Here is an 18,315-nt window from a genome sequence, read left to right on the forward strand (position 1 = left end):
TGACTGGGATGAAGGTCAGAGCTTCTAGAGTTTTGGTAGAGGTACAGGACCCAGAAGTAGGGGAGAGGCATTTTCCCCTCAAACATTTACACCTGAGGCACCATTGCTTTAAATCATGACACCTTAAGGGTTTAGTTAAGGTAATGATGGCTGAGTTTTGGAGCCTATCCCTGCTGACATTGGGTGAAAGGCGGGGTTCACCCTAACCAGTCCGTTGCAGGGCCATCAGGAATAATTAGGGGTTCAGTATCTTGCTCAAAGATACTTTGACTTGGTCACCAGGGGAATAGAGGCTTGAACCATGCCGCCTCTGAGATAAAATATGTGTTAATGCAAATGTAAGTAGTCCTTGCCGCGCGTGTACACCAAAGCTTCCCCAGATACTCTTGGGGTGGTGACAGGTAATTAGGTAAGGTTCCTCAGCATCCCCGCTCTAAGTCACGTGAAGCCCTGCATACCCGTCCGTGGTTACATCATGACCTTCACTTGCCCACGAAATGTATCCGCCCTGTTCGCGTCCTAACCACAAACAAGCAAAACATGATATGGACATTTGAATATTTTATAGCGACACCACAAATATAATTATTTTTAAGACGTCAACACTGTAACACACACTTAAAACCTGAAATGAATATGTAATCCTTCCATAAATTTGAGAAATAATTCAGGCACAGAGCTTGTCACCCATTTTGGGGTCCTTCAGCAATTCATGGTGCAACATGTGTTGGATAATTCCAGAAGAAGCTTCGCAGTTCCTCCGCTGTTGCAGAAGACCAACGAGCTGGACGTGAGCGCTCACTGTACTCGGTACAAGCTACCTGGAGGACCGGAGACACCCGGAGAACTCACATCTTCTAGACGACCCCTCTCGCTCCAGCTCCAATTCCACGTTAAACGCTGCTGTGGACGTTTTTATTAAAGATAATTCTCGTTAGCCAGTTAGCCGAGTCAAAATGTTGAGCGTTGCCAGGACCGTGTCAAGGACTCTCCCGACCAGAAACTGCACACGAAATGTGTCCTCTTTGATTAAGAAGGTGAGCTCTCAACACTGTGTTGTATCTCCAGCGAAGTAACCGGAGTATTTCGGAAGAATAATACAGAATCTGTCAATTAGCCGGGTTGGTTAGCATGCTAACAGCTAGCTTGAGGCCAGCCCTCTGAATCGTGACTTTTAAAAATAATCACGTGTTGTTGGTTTAAGCTGGTCTGACGCAGATAATGCCATGTCATGCTACAGATAACGGAATATCCACAAATGTTATAGGAACGGCACATGACGTCCCGGTTTTGTCCTGGCGAGTTCTCCTTGTGCTAAATTCGTCCTGGTGCGCGTGACGTCGTCTCAGCGGATGTCCCTCCAATCGATGCGGCGGCGTTGCGTTCAATCGATAACTATCAATTGTTCGTGATATATCATCCGCGAACGAAGGTAACACGTGCGTCGTCATGTTCGAGGCTGAGGTGGACCGTTGACCTTCAGTGACGCCCCCCCACCACCCTCAGCTACACCCCCCCCCCATCACCCTCAGCTACACCCTGAAGTTACCTCGACAAGCGCGTGCGCTCATGCCGCCGGTGTTACTTGTTTTTTATTTGTCCAACGTGATTTGGTCAGACTAACGATCCACCTGGGACTGAACGTCCTCACCAACTCAGAAGTATGTGAGATTGGTAAAGTTAGGAAAGCTTAACATGAATGAAAACCAAGAAAGCTGATGTTCTGTCACCATGAGTTCCTGGCTGATGTCCGACATCGTGTGGTAACGGTATGATGTGATGGTGTTGTCCCAGGCTTCCTGGAGTGGTTTCCAGTCAGACGCTCTCAGAGGCTTGTCCAGGAGAGACTATGCGTAAGTATCAAGAAACACTGGAATGTCCCTTTAACTCCCAGATGTGAGTGTTAGGATGTGTGTGAGGGGGGAGGGGGAAGGGGGTTGCTTGTCTTTCCAAATGGGGGGGGGGGGGGTGTTTAATTCAGATGTAGCAGTGAGCTGTTGGGCCAAAGCCAACACCCTCAAAGGAACTCTGCCCCCCCCCCCCCAAAAAAAAAAGTCAAGTTAAATTACTTGAAATCATTTTATATTGAGTGCCACATCAGAGCAGGAGCCACTGAAAGTCACTTTTCTTATAAAACAGGTCTAGACCTCTTTTCTTCTTTTAAATAACTCAGCCAAGGTCATGGAATTTATTTAATTTACGAGAATGAATTTCATTTCACTCTTTACATTGTCACGCATTTGCAAGTGACTGCTGTTGGACTTGAGGAGGCTCTGGCCCCTACATGCATCGCGTCACACGTGCACACACAGCCACAACCAGACAGACAGTAAGAGGTGAGAGAACATGTCACATCAGTCCAGACCTCCTGAAGAACCACCGAAAATATCTGAGTTTCTTAAACGCAGCCAAGAGCAGTGTGGAGTCAGTGGTGAGGATGCTTGCACTCAGAATGTTGTCCAACTCCCAGGTGTGTGTGTGTGTGTGTGTGTGTGCGTGTGTGTGTGTTTCAGGTCAGAGGCCATCAGAGGAGCTGTCATCGGTATTGACCTGGGCACCACCAACTCCTGTGTTGCAGTCATGGAGGGGAAACAGTCCAAGGTGAGAGGGGGATAATGAAGTTTGTTGTGAGCTCATTTTCACGACAGCTGATCAAAGATTTCTTCACGATGAAGAAACGGTGGAAGTTCAGCGGTTGCTCACTCAAAGGCATCAGTCTGTCCAAGAAGCAGTTGTGTTTGTGAGCCATGTTCCCACCTGGTAACAGCACCCGCCCTGTGCAGTCCATCACAAGTGGTCATCCTCGATCTTGACCTCGTGTTCACCATGATTACGGGTCTCACAGAATTGTTAACACCGTACTTGTTTTTTGCCAAATACCAGTCACGTCAGTTTTGAGAGCCGTCCCAGTCCTCCTGTCAATGGGCAGGTGGGTGTGTGTCAGTAGAGGACTGGTGTGTGACGTGTGTCTTTGCTCCACAGGTGTTGGAGAACGCAGAGGGAGCCAGGACCACACCTTCGGTCATTGCCTTCACAGCAGACGGAGAGCGTCTGGTAGGTATGCCCGCCAAACGCCAGGCTGTCACCAACCCTGAGAACACCCTTTACGCCACCAAGAGACTGATCGGACGCCGCTTTGATGACCCAGAAGTCCAGAAAGACCTGTGAGTGCATCCTTGGTTTGGGACAAACAAACAAACACGGGGAAAATATTCCACTGATTCTAATAAAATGTGATGTTTGTTTTAACAGAAAGAATGTTCCCTACAAGATCGTCCGTGCATCCAACGGTGACGCCTGGGTGGAGGCTCATGGGAAGATGTACTCCCCCAGCCAGGCTGGAGCCTTCGTTCTGATGAAGATGAAGGAGACCGCAGGTATGGCGACATTTACTCCGGCCGATGCTGTTGTCTGTCACTGTCGCGTGTCGTCTGGTGCTGAGTTGTGTTTGTGCTGCAGAGAACTACCTGGGGACCAAAGTGAAGAACGCTGTGATTACAGTACCGGCCTACTTCAATGACTCTCAGAGACAGGTACACTCTCACACTCTCTAAACATGAGTGGTTCAATTTTCTGTTCCAGGACAGTTTTACTGAGCATTCATTTGCCTGGAACTTGTAGTCAGTATTTTCTGTTAGCAGTCAGTAAAATGTTCACCTGCCAAAACATTTTTCCACTTTTATGATCAACTGGGTGCCACTGGGATGAGGTGTTTTCATAGTCCGACAGGAAGTGGTCATCTCCATGGTTCCTCCACCAAACACCACTGGGATTGTTCCATTGGATGTTTAGATCAGAAAATCAGCACGATGGTGAACAAAAGCTGACATCATCATTGATAACGAACGACACTTTAATGTTTGCTATGGCTAGCAGTAAAAAGCTAACGTTAGCCTACGAAGGAACTACACCACCAACCACCACCTGAGTTTGAAGTCAGCACCGCTAAGCTCCACGCTTCTGTTTTCACCATGAAGTCCTCAACAAATGCTGCGTCTCCTTTTAATCGCCCTTTGGCAGCTGCCATTTTAAAAACTTAGCATTTCACCTGAGGCCCCCCCTTAACAGAGAAGCGGTATCAGAAATGGATGGGATTAACGGATGCATTTTATGTTGGGAAATATCTTCAGCTCATGTTAACCACAGATTACATATCAGGCATTTAACCACAAACGTACTGACTCTGAGACCAGAGGAACTGCTCAGTCACCATTCCTGACTGATTTCCAGGTTTGTGACTCGTTCCTGTGCCCATTTATTTTGAAGCAGCTTCGTGATGACCGTGTAACTTTTGCCTCCTGCCCCACTTGGCCCAGGAGTCCTTCCTCCTGTCAAAACTTCAGCTCTTGAAGCTGTCCAGTCGTATTCTCGTGGACATTGTCTCAAGTTTGTATGTATAAAGACAGCTTTTACCTGCTGATCATTCGAACAAGGAACCATGATCCCTGGAAACAGATTTCTCCCTCATTATTCTTAAGTCCTATGATGCGATGTAAAGGTACCCGGCCCTTTGAAGGGTACTTCATCTTCATTAAAAAGGAGGTTATTTGCAATCAGGACAGTAACATCAGAGGACTTTCTTCCTGTCATTGCGCTCACAGCAGGATGTGTCCTGCAGCAGGTGGTTGGCATGGAGACTGTAATAGTCAGTAATGGATAGGAACATGATGAGGACACTCCTTATCCGACGGGTAAACAAGTCATGTTTAAATGTCAGCCATATCTACTGTAGAGGTGACGCCGTGGTTTTTCCAGCTTTCTGCTGCCCCCAAGTGGTAAATCTGTATATTCAGGTTCCAGAAGTGAAACGGCAACAGAAGATAAACGATCAACCTGAATGTTCTAACTGGACCGTCAAGAAAAGGGTTATTTGATTTGCCTTAACATTTGAATGTTAAATATCATGAAAATACAAGACCCAAGGTGTTCAGTATGTGTGTGAACTGCAATTTTGGTTCCATAGGGCAGTTAAAGTTCTGTTGTATCCGCTGTGCACACTGTGCTGAATGGCTCAGTAGTTCCCAGTAGATATTGAATAGTATTTATGCTCAAAATCCTGTCCGTGTTGGATTATGATGCAGATTTTATGGTGGTTAAGGAATTTTTTAAGCGTTGCAAACAAGCTGAGCTGAGAATGGAGATGTGGACCGTTGCAGCCATGCTGTCTGTCCCAAATGTCTGACACATTTCTTTGACTTCAGGCCACCAAAGATGCCGGTCAGATCGCTGGGTTGAACGTCCTGCGTGTGATCAATGAGCCAACAGCTGCCGCTCTGGCTTATGGCCTTGACAAGACCCAGGATAAGATGTGAGTCGAGGCGGGACTTTTTCTCTGATGCTGTTTGTGTCTGCCTCTCCTCAACTGGCCTGTGTGCTTCCAGTATTGCTGTGTATGATCTGGGTGGAGGAACGTTCGATATCTCCGTCCTGGAAATACAGAAGGGAGTGTTTGAGGTGAAATCCACCAACGGCGACACCTTCCTGGGAGGAGAGGACTTTGACCAGCACCTTCTCAGGCACATTGTCAAGGAGTTTAAGAGAGAGGTAAAGAGTAAAGTCTCCTCCTTCATCTGAGCCTCTGCTCAGTTGGCCAGTTTGTCAACTGTGTTGTTTCCTTGCCAGTCTGGTGTGGATCTGATGAAGGACAACATGGCTCTCCAGAGAGTCCGAGAAGCTGCTGAGAAGGCCAAATGTGAGCTGTCATCTTCACTCCAGGTACACACACACGTTACAGCCCTATTACTCCCCTGAACTAGAGACACATTTAAGATTTGTTCTCATTGAAGTAGCTTTGTAAAATGTAAAAATGGCATCTGTGCTCACCGTCTCCTGAGAGAGAGGGTGTTGGTGCTGAAGCCGCTGGTCCAGCGCTCAGTCAGCTGTCCAGATGGTGTGTCTGGCTCAGTGTTACAGTGCTGGTAGAGGAAGCTCCTTTCTTGTGCTTGACAGCAGCAGGTTCTGTTTTAGAGCGTGCTGCTGCTTAGCCGGCATTGACCGGGCCCAGTGAGAGTGGACTGTCCTGATACTGACACCGGGGCAGGCCTAGTACGGGGCCACACACTCTTCTGATGCTCCTCAATCCTTTGTTTACTAATGATGTGAAAGCTGCTGTACCTGACTGATGTGGTCTCTGTCAAAGACTGATATCAACCTCCCGTACCTGACCATGGACGCCTCCGGCCCCAAACATCTCAACATGAAGCTGACTCGAGCCCAGTTTGAGAGCATCGTGGCCGACCTGATCCGCCGCACCGTCGCTCCCTGTCAGAAGGCCATGCAGGACGCTGAGGTGTCTAAGGGAGACATCGGAGAGGTGCTGCTGGTCGGAGGCATGTCTCGCATGCCCAAGGTACCTGACAGCTTGTTTCGTCTACTTCAGTGCTGTACAGGAAGCTGCGAGGCCTTCAGCAGGCTGAGATAGCTGATCGTAGCCCCTTGGGCCAGCTGGAGCTGCACTAACCTCTGTGTTTTTGCCTGTAGGTCCAACAGACTGTACAGGACCTGTTTGGCCGTGCCCCAAGCAAGTCTGTGAACCCGGATGAGGCTGTTGCCATAGGAGCAGCCATCCAGGGTGGTGTTTTGGCTGGTGATGTCACTGACGTGCTGCTCTTAGATGTGACGCCACTGTCATTGGGTATTGAGACTCTGGGTGGCGTCTTCACCAAACTCATCAACAGGAACACCACAATTCCTACCAAGAAGGGCCAGGTACACAACCCCGGTCAACCCAACCTCGCTGATGCTCCTTAGAAATGACGTCACAGGTCAAATGACGCTTGTCTGTCTGCTCCTCAGGTGTTCTCCACAGCAGCTGACGGTCAGACTCAGGTAGAGATCAAAGTGTGTCAGGGGGAGAGAGAAATGGCTGCAGACAACAAGGTGTTGGGCCAGTTCACTCTGGTGGGCATCCCCCCTGCCCCCCGAGGCGTTCCCCAGATTGAGGTTACTTTTGACATTGACGCCAACGGCATTGTCCACGTCTCCGCCAAGGACAAGGGCACTGGTCGGGAACAGCAGAGTGAGTGTGGACTGATGCACTAGGCTGCCCCTCAATGACACTGGATTAACTTGTTCCTGGTAGACCAGAGTACTTGTTCCACTGGCAGGAGCACAGTCACTAGTAGTCTATTCAAAAATGGGTTTAGGAGTGACCTTTGTTCTTCACATGAGGATCTGAATTCAACCTGCTTACGTTAAGTGTAATGTTGTCCCTTCTCTGCCGTCTCCTCAGTTGTCATCCAGTCTTCCGGAGGTCTCAGTAATGATGACATCGAGAACATGATAAAGAACGCTGAGAAGTATGCAGAGGAGGACAGGAGGAGGAAGGTGAGGGCTCCAGCCACTGACGTAGATTATCACTGAGGTAAAGATCCGTGCGTTAGATGAATCCATCGGTGCTTATTGGGCCACGTCTTAACCCTACGGAACATTGTTGGTGTTTTCAAAATGGAGGGAGGAATATCTTAGGCCTCTTCACTCTATCACAGCTGTGTTGTATTTACTTGGACTGTAACTGTATCTCGCTATGTCCACTAGGACCGTGTGGAGGCAGTCAACATGGCTGAGGGCATCGTCCATGACACTGAATCCAAGATGGAGGAATTCAAGGACCAGCTTCCTGCTGATGAGGTACAGTTGCTCCGGTTTAGTTTGCTGTGTTGGGTCATCTAACTACGTAATACTGGCACTGTGTTTGGGGAAGAAGTGTTGAGTTTGCAGAGGTGTGTAGGGTTGCCAAAAATAGCACTGTTACTTTAAAATATTTAAAGATTTACTTGAGCAGGAAGGTATTTAATGAGAAGACCACTGAGTTACTGAGGATTTGTTGTTAAAATAGTCAGAGCAAGACAAATTTATTGAAGCAGAGTTGAAGAAAACTTTACAACGGCAAATGGTAAAAGAAGAGCCGGTGAAATAATTTGCTTGACCTTGTTGTCCTGTTTTCTAGCACCATTGCATTGTGAGAAAACGAGCTGTCTGGTCCATGTTGACTCCCGTAGCAGCTCCTCTTCTGTTGTAGCTCTGTCTGCTAACACACCATCACAACCTCTAACTGATGGAGGAGGAGAGACTACTTAGAATCCTGTTATTGTTAAAAAAAAAAAAAAAAAACACGTGTCATGTGACAAACGGTGATGAGGCTGCACCATTGTGTTTTAAGCTTTAGGGGTAAATGGGTCTCATTTCAAGTCTATTTGAAAATGAAAGTAACAAGTAGAACATCGGCAAATGTAACAGAATAAAAGTAGCGCTCTTCAGACGTACTCAGGCAAAACAGGGTTACTCTTACAGGTACAATAATCCCTAAGTTAATCAAGTACTTGTAACTGAGAAATGTACTGCATTACTACCCACCTCTGTTAAGCTTCAAGTGATGCGAGGTTAGTGGTGTAGGAGCGATGGAGGGAAGGCATGCAAGAGCAGTGATGACTTGTGTCCAGTGGGACGGTGATGCAGGTCCATTGACCAGCGTTTCCTCTCTACTCAGTGTGCCAAGCTGAAGGAGGAGATCACCAAGGTGCGGGATCTTCTGACCAACAAGGACTCTGAAACAGGAGAGAACATCAAACAGGCGGCCACCAACCTACAACAGGCGTCCCTCAAACTCTTTGAAATGGCCTACAAGAAGGTGAGGGGAGTCAACAAGGAAGGTGGTGGGGGAGATGCTGGGCGGAGACATTTGATGTTCATTTGCAGAAGGATCTGGAGCCTTTGACGATTCCTTCTGAAACGTGGACATTATGTCTGTTGGAGCAATATGAACACTTGAAGAAGTGAATTTCCTTGGCCTTAAACACCTTTTTAATGACTGACAAGTGAATTTTAAATGTTATCTACATACACAATTATTGTTAAATATCTGCCTTTTGGCATGAAGCCAGTGATGATGGGCTGTGAGATAGTTTGGATGTGAGGACATCACTACGTTTAGTGTTGCTGTTCCTGGATGGCTCTCGACAACTCTCTACTATTCAAATTAAATGTTGGGGTGCATCATTTCACGATGATTGAGGGGAAGCTTCTAGAGGCATTTTTGGAAATGTTAGAACTGAATCTGACCTGCTGTGACTCCTCCCTCCTGCAGATGGCATCAGAGCGTGAAAGCAGCAGCAGCAGCAGCTCCAGCTCATCAGAGGGGGAGAAGAAAGAAGGCCAGCAGTAGAACTTTGCACTTGGTTGTCACTGGGTTTCCATGACAACAGAGGACTGTTGGGTTTGGGTCTGTATGGGGGAGGGTAAGAGCAAGTTGAATCTTAGTCATTCTCACCATAAGATATAATTTTACTGTGTTTTGACAGTAAAATAGTCCTATGTAAAGTCGGTGTGTTCCTCCAAGTCTACGATATCCTGTCTGTAATTTCTCTGTCTGCCAATGTCATGTTTGTGTATTTTTACAAAGCTTGTTAATTTACATTCTAAAGTAGTAAAATGATTACTTTGTTTTGTCTAAGACGTCATATAGGTATCATCTTTTGTTCAGCTTATTTATGGCTTCAAGCCCTGCTTCCACCATTTAGTGTCCAGTGGCGTAAATCTCTCAGCCATGTTGATTGAACAGTGTGTGGGGGGGTTTGTTCTATGGAGCATTTAAAGGTTTTGGCTAGTATGGTCTGAATGTGGCCACAGCCCAATCATCACCAGTGCAAATCAACAGTTTTCTTTCATGTCCACTGACATCCGGAACAACATTGAGGTGCGAGGATGTCAGGCTCAAGTCTGAGGATAAACCTGAGTGTGAGAGCCATATTTGCAGTGTAGGAATGTCTGGCTTCGGTTGACCTGTGCTTGACCCTCGTCCTCTTTGTGGCTCTAAACCGAGGGACAGACTAGAAAAACTCCAAGGAATCTGGATGCTAAAATGGCCCGAAAGAGGACGAGGCCTCAGCCATTTCTGTATCGTGACAGAGGTGAACGAGAGGCGTCGCCGCAGCGGTCCACCACCCCCACAGGGATGTCTGCTGCTGCCTCAGCCTGCTCTGTGTGATGCGATGGTTCGCCAGGAGGCTGCCTGTTCAAGGTGTCGGGGGACGGATGGGGGTGCAGTGGGGATTCAGGCTCGCAGTAACCATTGTATTTTCTAATAAAAATCTAAAATTGCATTCTGTCTCACAAAGAATATGTTGTAGCTTTTGAGGAAGATTTTTTTCCCTTCAGGAGATGAGTCAGATTTGAACCTCAGAGGTAATGTTATTAGACTGCGGCTGTGGGTTTCTGGAGCTCGATTGTATTCTAAACTAAAAATACACCCGAGTACAGACCTGCACAACCAACAGCCCACGCTGGTGTATGTGAGCACCAAAGTAAAGCCTGTTTTAGACTTCTCCTGAGTAGTAGGAGAAGTTACACCCACCAAAACAAATGTGGGGTCGTATTCACTGATGTTGTCATTATTCTTGTCCAGCTCCACCTCAGTGCACCCTGTCATTTCCAGCCAGGAGGTGCAGGTCAGGAAGAAGTTGAGACACAACCTCTGCCCTGGGCGAGGAGGTGGAGTTGACCTTGTTACTTGAAGTCAGGTTGTTTCAGAAGGATGGGATGAGTTGATTGTGACAAAAACGGGTCCGTTAGTGACGACAGGCACGTCGCTGGAGCCCGTTAGGCTGAGGGACACCAGTTTGATATGAGTTTGATAGGGGCTGTTTGTTTTGTACTAATTATGAAACCTGGCAGTGGCTTTGCTGTATTTTATGTCATACAACTGCATTTTCTTTCCCTGATTTTTTAAATTATATATTTGTTTAACTTGTGCTGTAATCATTCTAAAATAATAAATATAAAAATTGATGATCAACCGGTATCCATTCCAGGAGTGGAAAAGACACCACTACAAGTTTGGGCCAAGCCCCGCCCACCCAGATACAGATAATCATGTACTTGCTCATCCCCGTTGCTCTGATAATTCCTTTCAGGTACTTTCTAGTTACGGTGCTGCCTTTGGCCTGAGTTTAATGCAATGACAGGCAGTAACAGTTGCTCGGGGTACAGAACACAACCCGGCAGCCTACCTGGATGACGCGGTGGTCCAGCTGTGTGAATTCTGTTCTGTTCCATTAGAATCCTGAGACCAAATGAGGAGACTGTACTTTCATGTGGTTAGATTTGGATAAATGGCAGAAAGAAAGAAGGAGGGAGAGGTGGCGCATGAACGAGAAATGAACAATAACAGCAGACCCTTTCACTGATTCAGGTTATTCTGAGTCACTCTCTGAAGCGATGCGGGTCGTGCGAATCACTTGAGTCAGGTTTTCCCTACCTGTTACAGATTATTAAATGTGTTCCAGGATGATTTAAGGCCATTACTATCACTGGCTGAGCTTGTGCCTGTGGAGGAAATCAACCATGGGGCTCGTGGCCAAGGCGAGTGCATCAGTAGGGGATTCACTCGTCCAGTGCAGGAAGCTCCTGCTATTTACTCTGACTGTGTTTGGCTTGTCCCATTTAGCACTGCTGGAAACTTCTATAAACTGCGAGCTGAGCAACTTGCAGACCGTGGATACACAATTGTTGGTTCACTCAGTCCCTTCGGTTGACTCGCTGCTGTAAGACTTGCAACCTCTGGCCTGCTGTACTTGATCACATGGCTCATGTGAAGAGGGCAGAGATGAGCAGGCTGGATCAGGTCATCGCAGCGTTCAATGACCCTCAAGAGAGAAACAACCATCAGATGTTTCTCAAGAGGTGTGAGAGGAAACCTGATGGGTCAGTAACGGATCTGTGATGCCCTGAGATGTCCGGGGCAGCACCCACGGCACACGGCCTGGGTCAGCGCACCTACACCTGCGCCAACATGGGTACGACGCATCCTTAAATAGAGGCTGTGAAAAGAGGAACGTCCCAGATCGAGGAAATTCTCAGTGAATATGAGGGACACGAGCATCCTGTTCAAGCTGTCTCCTCCGGAGCGGCAGAAGGATGACATCTTCCAGGTGATGGAGGTGTTGTAGCAGGTGACAGAGCGGATCCTGACCCTTATTCACAGCTCTGTTGTGGAGGAAGCACTGCAGGAGCCCCTGCGGAATGCTGACTTTGCCAGTAAGAAAGTGAGGAGGAGAAACATCGAAAGAGCCCTCGGAAGACACGAGACTAAAATCTCATGGCTCCAAGTGTCATTGTTGACAAGCAGATCCCAGCCGGTGCCACTGAGGATGATTCAGAGCAAGCAGACGGAGGTAAGGTTGAAGCGTTTTATAGGTTTGACAATTGTGACCTCCTGATTGAAGATGGCCATAAGCAGCATGTTGGGCAAACAGAGGAACGGCTGCAGCCACCAGGCCACACTTGTAGTCTCCTTCCCTGTGTGTGCTTAATTTCAGGCACGGCTCGTCCTTCCCGGGGGCTTCTCTCTGATTAGACCTGACAAACCTCCCGTCATCGATCCCAACATTCATCGCCTCATCAGCCCCACAGCACAGATAAACACCACTTCATCAGCCATTACTTGCCAGATTGTTCAGTCAGCTAAAGTGGTAGACACACATTATTGGCAACTAAGTCTGAGTTTTCTGAATTGTTCCCGTGTTCTTCAAAGAAGAGTAACATCTGTTCCCCTCTCAGGATCATCGACCATCATCTTTGCCTGCTTGCCTATCAGCCTGCTGCTCAAACCGCCTCCCCTGCCTCCTCCTGAATTCAGTAAAACCATTTTACATTGTTCAAAAACCTCCCGCTCTGGTTTTGGGCTCTGTTTAACACACGCTTCAGTATTCCCTATGTGCACTGTAAAGGTAGGAAAGACAGCAATTGTAAGAGAAAGCAATACATTTCAAAGAATAAAACATCAATGGAACTTTTATAAAGGTGGAGGTTGCAATCAAATTTATTTGAAAAAATGTTTAAAGCGCTGAAGTAATTATTATTATTATTTTTTCGAATCAGGTCCACAATTTTCATATTGGTAAAATGTGAGTGAGCTGGCTGAAAAACAGTGAAGGATCTCTGAGCCAACAGCACGAACAAATATGATATCAGGTGTGTCTTGGAGTGGTCACCGCCTGGAAGAACTCAGGAGTCATGAGATGTCGAATGAACCAGAGAAATGTTGCAGAAACTTCGGGCTTCATTCCGTCATCCATCCCAAATACTGTTGGACCAACAAAGGAGCAAAACTGGGGTCAATATTGGTTCAGCTTGTCTATGGTGGTCTAATCCAAAACACTGAAAGGGTCTGAAAAGCCAAGCTGATGTGGCCATTTGTCTGCCGGACAGCTAAGCTAATATTTGCTATGTAACATTAGCAACTGCTCAAGTTAGCAACTTTAGCCTCTGGCAGATTCGGGTTGTTACTACAGTGTGTAGCAACATCACAAAACGTTGCTAAAACAGCTCTGACAGGAGGTGATTTAGTTGTCTCAGCTCGGAAACCAGTAGAATAGATTTGCGTGTGTTTGTGATGGTTTATCCTCCTGTGGTGGTGATTTCTAACAGCTTTTTATTTTTAAATTTGTGTTGGTCATCCGTCAATTATCTTGAGTTTAGTCACATGAATTGCAGTGAACATTAACTGCTTCAACGATGCAGTCTCTGAAATTGAGTTCTGGCTCGCTTGTGCTCAATAAATCTTTTTTTTGCATTTCTCCCTTGCAGAGTACTTTGGAGGTTAAAAACTGCCACTTTAGGTATTCATGGAGACAAATGTGCTACATCGACAGTGCTCATTTGAAAGGCATTGCATACGTGGTAGGTCAGTTTGCACATTTGTTTGTGAGTGACAACTATTCTACATGTTTTTACACATGCAACGCTGTAGAAAATTGGGCCCTGTGTGTTTTTCAGCTTTATTAAGGCAGAGGTCTGCATGTTACTCATCTACAAGGTTGCAGGCTCACCTGCTCACATGGAAGGAGTGGAGGCTCCGCTGCTGAGTGGGATGACGCCGGGTGTTAAGCCAGGTTTCCTCTGTTGGTCCCTCGTCAGACATCATGAGCCGCCAATGAAAAAAAACCTGCCTACACACGGCCCTCCATGGCACATGATTGCCAACCCCTGTCTTAGGTGGTACCTCCTGGGTTGTACCTCCTGGGTTGTACCTCCTGGGTTGTACCTCTTGGTTTGTACCTCTTGGTTTGTACCTCCTGGGTTGTACCTCCTGGGTTGTACCTCCTAGGTGGTACCTCCTGCTTGAATCAAGACTCATACCAGGTCCTCTGGTGTTGGCCCTCACACAGCTGGCAGGGATCCAGCTGCACTTTAGCCCGTCCTCCTTTCCATTGGTGATTTCGTAAATTAGTTGAACCTCTTTCACGCTTGGAAATAGACAACTTGGGGAACATCCCCAAAACAGCTATTGAAATATTTTGAAAGACTTTTTTGCTGCCTTTTTTATCATCTAGCAGATGAAGAGAAGTCAGGGTGAGCGTATTTAAATGTGAATAGATCTTTGTCAGGTCAAAATGCTTCCTCTTGACATGTCACCCACCGCCAAGGCGAGAGAGGAAAAGAACAAGAAAATAACCCTCCCCACCAAGCCGCCACCATTTCCCATTATTACAAAGACCAACATGTGTGTGAGGCTCTGACTCATCAAAAAAGGCTGTCACTCACTCTCTCTCTCTCTCTCTCTCTCTCTCTCTCTCTCTCACACACACACACACACACACACACACACACACACACACACACACACACACACGCGCGCGCGCACACACGCACACACAGCACCTCCATTGTCCACTAGAGCCAAAAACGGGATGTTCCATATCGTGTGTTGTTCAGAGCCACTTAGAAAAGAACTGGAGGAACTTTTGAAATCAATAATGCTTCCATCCAACTCACAGGACGCCATTGCCTTCACTCAGCTTTTGATTCTAATTAGCTTTATGATAATGTTCCCATGAAGAAATGTGCAGGCAAGATGGAAAAAAGTAACTGATTTTTATGTGAGTGTGTGCTGATTTATGCAGCTGCTACATTCATATTCAAAGTGCTGCTCGTTGGCGGCCTTGTAAAGTTCAGGACTTTACTTTGAATCTTCTTCCTGTAACAAGCTTAGAGAAGCTGCACTCACAAAGGACCTACTTGGGAAAAAGAAGTTATGGTGCTCATATACTTGATTTCTAATCCATTCATCCACATTCTACCGCTTATCCTCTGAAGGGTCACAGGGGGGTGGAGCCTATCCCAGCAGCCTTCAGGTGAGAGGCGGGGTTCACCCTGGACAGGTCACCAGTCCGTCACAGGGCCAACACATAGAGACAAACAACCATTCACACTCACAGTCACACCTACGGTCAATTTAGAGTCTGGATTAACCTGGTCCCTCTTGATGTCTTTGGACTGTGGAGGAAGCTGGAGTACCAGAGAGAACCCAGCAGGAACAGGGAGAACATGGAGACTCACACAGAAAGATCCTGTGCTGCAGCCGGGGCTCCACCCACAACCTTCTTGCTGTGAGGTGACAGTGCTGACCACCGCTCCACCAGGCCACTCCTTGATTTCTAATAAATACCTTGTAACCCTTCAGGAGATGAGTCAGATTTGAACCTCAGAGGTAATGTTATTAGACTGCGGCTGTGGGTTTCTGGAGCTCGATTGTATTCTAAACTAAAAATACACCCGAGTACAGACCTGCACAACCAACAGCCCACGCTGGTGTATGTGAGCACCAAAGTAAAGCCTGTTTTAGACTTCTCCTGAGTAGTAGGAGAAGTTACACCCACCAAAACAAATGTGGGGTCGTATTCACTGATGTTGTCATTATTCTTGTCCAGCTCCACCTCAGTGCACCCTGTCATTTCCAGCCAGGAGGTGCAGGTCAGGAAGAAGTTGAGACACAACCTCTGCCCTGGGCGAGGAGGTGGAGTTGACCTTGTTACTTGAAGTCAGGTTGTTTCAGAAGGATGGGATGAGTTGATTGTGACAAAAACGGGTCCGTTAGTGACGACAGGCACGTCGCTGGAGCCCGTTAGGCTGAGGGACACCAGTTTGATACGAGTGAGAACAAGACCAGCTGTAGCGTGGACACACGGCCCTCTGACTCTCACTAAATGGTGTCAGTCATAAACATCAGATATCAACAGTTTTAGACTCGCCGTTTTAGAAAAAAACATCCCAATTCCTCTCAGCACAGCAGCGTTCAGCGCTCAGTTCCCCAGTGATGTCACTGGAATCCTCAGTGATGTCAGCACTCCATAAAAGGACCCTACGTTCTAGTGGCTGGCTTCAAATAAAGGGCAGAAAGAAGGAAGGACGGAGGGAGGAAAAGTTGCAAATAAACAAGAAATGAATAACAACATGGCTCCTAATACTGAGAAAATATCAAAAAAGAAGAAGGCAGAGATTAGCAGGTTGAAACAGGCGATTAACAGAAAAAAAGATGTTGTGAAAACTCTGGAAATGACCCTTGAGAGAGAGAAACAACACAATAAAATGTTCCTCAAGAGGTCTGAGAAGAAACATCAGGAGGAAAAGATACTTTTTGAAACAGAAAACAAGGCTAAACAAGATAAGATTGCTACCATAAAGAAACTGAATGAAGAAATAGAGGCTGTGAAAAGAGAAATGTCCCATATTGAGGAAGTTCTCAGTGAATATGCGAGATACAAGAGCATTCTGTTCAGTCTGTCTCCCACTGAATGGAAGAAGGATGAGCTTTATTTCTCTGACCCCTTGCAGGTGCTGGAGGTGGTGGAGCAGGAGACAGAGCAGATCCTGACCCTTATTCACAGCTCTGTGATGGAGGAGGTACTGGAGGAGCTCCGGCAGAAAGTTGACTTTTCCAGTAAGAAATTGAATAACGATGATGAGACTTTGGCATTGGGCATACAGGGCGAAGTGGAAAAGGAGAGAATGAGAGCTGTCAAGCTCAAACAAGAGGTCGAGCTGCATGAGCTCGCTCAAAATGAGGATGAGGACACAATGTTAAACGCTGTCGGTAAGAAGGTGACACAAGTGTATCGATACTGCGTGGCCTCAAACCAGCCCCCACTTAGCACTGTAGAAAAGTTGCAATGCATTGAAGAAAGATTGGCAGACCTGCTTCACGACATCGAGAGCATCCCTGTGAAAAGCTTAAATGCGCTGAGGGCAGCAAAGCATGTCGAGAAGGCACTTTTAGAAAAAGAACAACAGCAGAGGGAGAGAGACAAAGAAAAGGCGCGGAGAAACTTAGAAAGAGCAGCCCAGGAAGTAAGTAAGACCAAACCTCTAAGAAAGCTCATGCCTCGAAGTGTCATTTTTGATGAGCAGATCCTAGCCAGTTTCGCTGAGGATGATCCAGAGCAAGCAGACAGATCTGAAGTTGAAGCGTTTTATAGCTTAGACAATTCCGACCCCCCGGTGGAAGATGGCCATGAGCAGCAGAACACTGTGCAAACGGAGGAAACTTTCCCTGAAAAAATACACCAAGCAGTCTAGAGCAAAGCAAAAGGCAGCGGACCTTAAGTCTTCTGCCACCCACTTCAGGTTGCCCTTAAGGCTTTGATCTCTGGCTATGATCTCACCTCTCTAAAGGTTGCCCCTGAAAGCTTTGATCTCTGGCTTTGATCTCACACTCAACAAAGTTGAGCCGGGGTGTGTCTGTAAAGACATTCTTGGGTCACTCACCCGGGGTCCGATGGGTTGTGTGGCCAGTTATTTAAAATCATGAAAAACAAAAATCATCAAATAATACATAACAAAGCCAAAAACATATTTCCAGGAAGGGACACACACTGCCAGACTTCCTTCTCTTCTGCCGTGGTGCTGCTGGAGGTTGCTGCCCCCGGGGGTGACAGTCCCACCTGTGCCATCACCAGCCTCAGACAGGGCAGGGGGTCCAACTCCACAATTACATTTTATACTCCAACTAATTAAATGTAGCTCTTTTTTATGAGTGACTTGTGGTTAAAATGTCATCAAATTGCTACTTTTATATTAGATGATAATTTATTGTTGAATGTTAAAGTACAGAGACAGTGAGACAGGAAGTATCTCAGTGTATGCTGTCATTAAACCAGCAGTAGAGTTACTTGTAGAAAGATTTGGTCAAATGAATGACCTGAAACTCTGGGTTGAACGGTACAACTTTGGTCAAACCATCCTTTTTCTACTGCTTATCCTGTTAAGGGTGGCATGAGGGGGTGGGGGGTGGGGATCGAGCTTATCTCAGCGAGAGGTGGGGTTCCCCCTGGACAGGTCACCAGTCCATGGCAGGGCCAACACATAGAGACAGACAACCATTGGCTCTCCCAGCCACGCCTACGGTCAATTTAGAGTCTGGATTAACCTGGTCCCTCTTGATGTCTTTGGACTGTGGAGGAAGCTGGAGTACCAGAGAGAACCCAGCAGGAACAGGGAGAACATGGAGACTCACACAGAAAGACCCCGTGCTCCAGCTGG

General features: G+C 47.0%; 1 protein-coding gene across 1 annotated transcript; it reads left to right on the plus strand.

Annotated features, from left to right (window-relative positions):
- Nucleotides 1–726: 726 nt before the first annotated feature.
- hspa9 (heat shock protein family A (Hsp70) member 9) lies at nucleotides 727–10,100 on the plus strand. Its single transcript, XM_086222790.1, has 16 exons — nucleotides 727–1,037; nucleotides 1,795–1,853; nucleotides 2,514–2,601; nucleotides 2,983–3,164; nucleotides 3,253–3,377; nucleotides 3,460–3,533; nucleotides 5,202–5,308; nucleotides 5,382–5,544; nucleotides 5,623–5,715; nucleotides 6,140–6,349; nucleotides 6,481–6,708; nucleotides 6,796–7,018; nucleotides 7,232–7,326; nucleotides 7,537–7,629; nucleotides 8,489–8,629; nucleotides 9,086–10,100. Exons 1-16 carry the CDS (start codon nucleotides 957–959, stop codon nucleotides 9,161–9,163), a joined length of 2,040 nt encoding a protein of 679 aa, XP_086078916.1. The 5' UTR covers nucleotides 727–956; the 3' UTR covers nucleotides 9,164–10,100.
- Nucleotides 10,101–18,315: the final 8,215 nt, after the last annotated feature.

The sequence above is a fragment of the Aulostomus chinensis genome, chromosome 13, assembly GCF_037954235.1.
Source record: "Aulostomus chinensis isolate RoL2024-O1b breed Wild chromosome 13, RoL_Achi_v1.0, whole genome shotgun sequence".
Lineage (NCBI taxonomy): Eukaryota > Metazoa > Chordata > Actinopteri > Syngnathiformes > Aulostomidae > Aulostomus > Aulostomus chinensis.

Bases quoted from the DNA above. Each gene is read 5' to 3' on its own strand.
- hspa9 (XM_086222790.1), top strand. From the start codon at position 957: ATGTTGAGCGTTGCCAGGACCGTGTCAAGGACTCTCCCGACCAGAAAC. The intron at 1,854-2,513 runs GTAAGTATCAAG...TGTGTGTTTCAG, and splicing joins TTGTCCAGGAGAGACTATGC to GTCAGAGGCCATCAGAGGAG. The intron at 6,350-6,480 runs GTACCTGACAGC...TTTTGCCTGTAG, and splicing joins GCATGTCTCGCATGCCCAAG to GTCCAACAGACTGTACAGGA.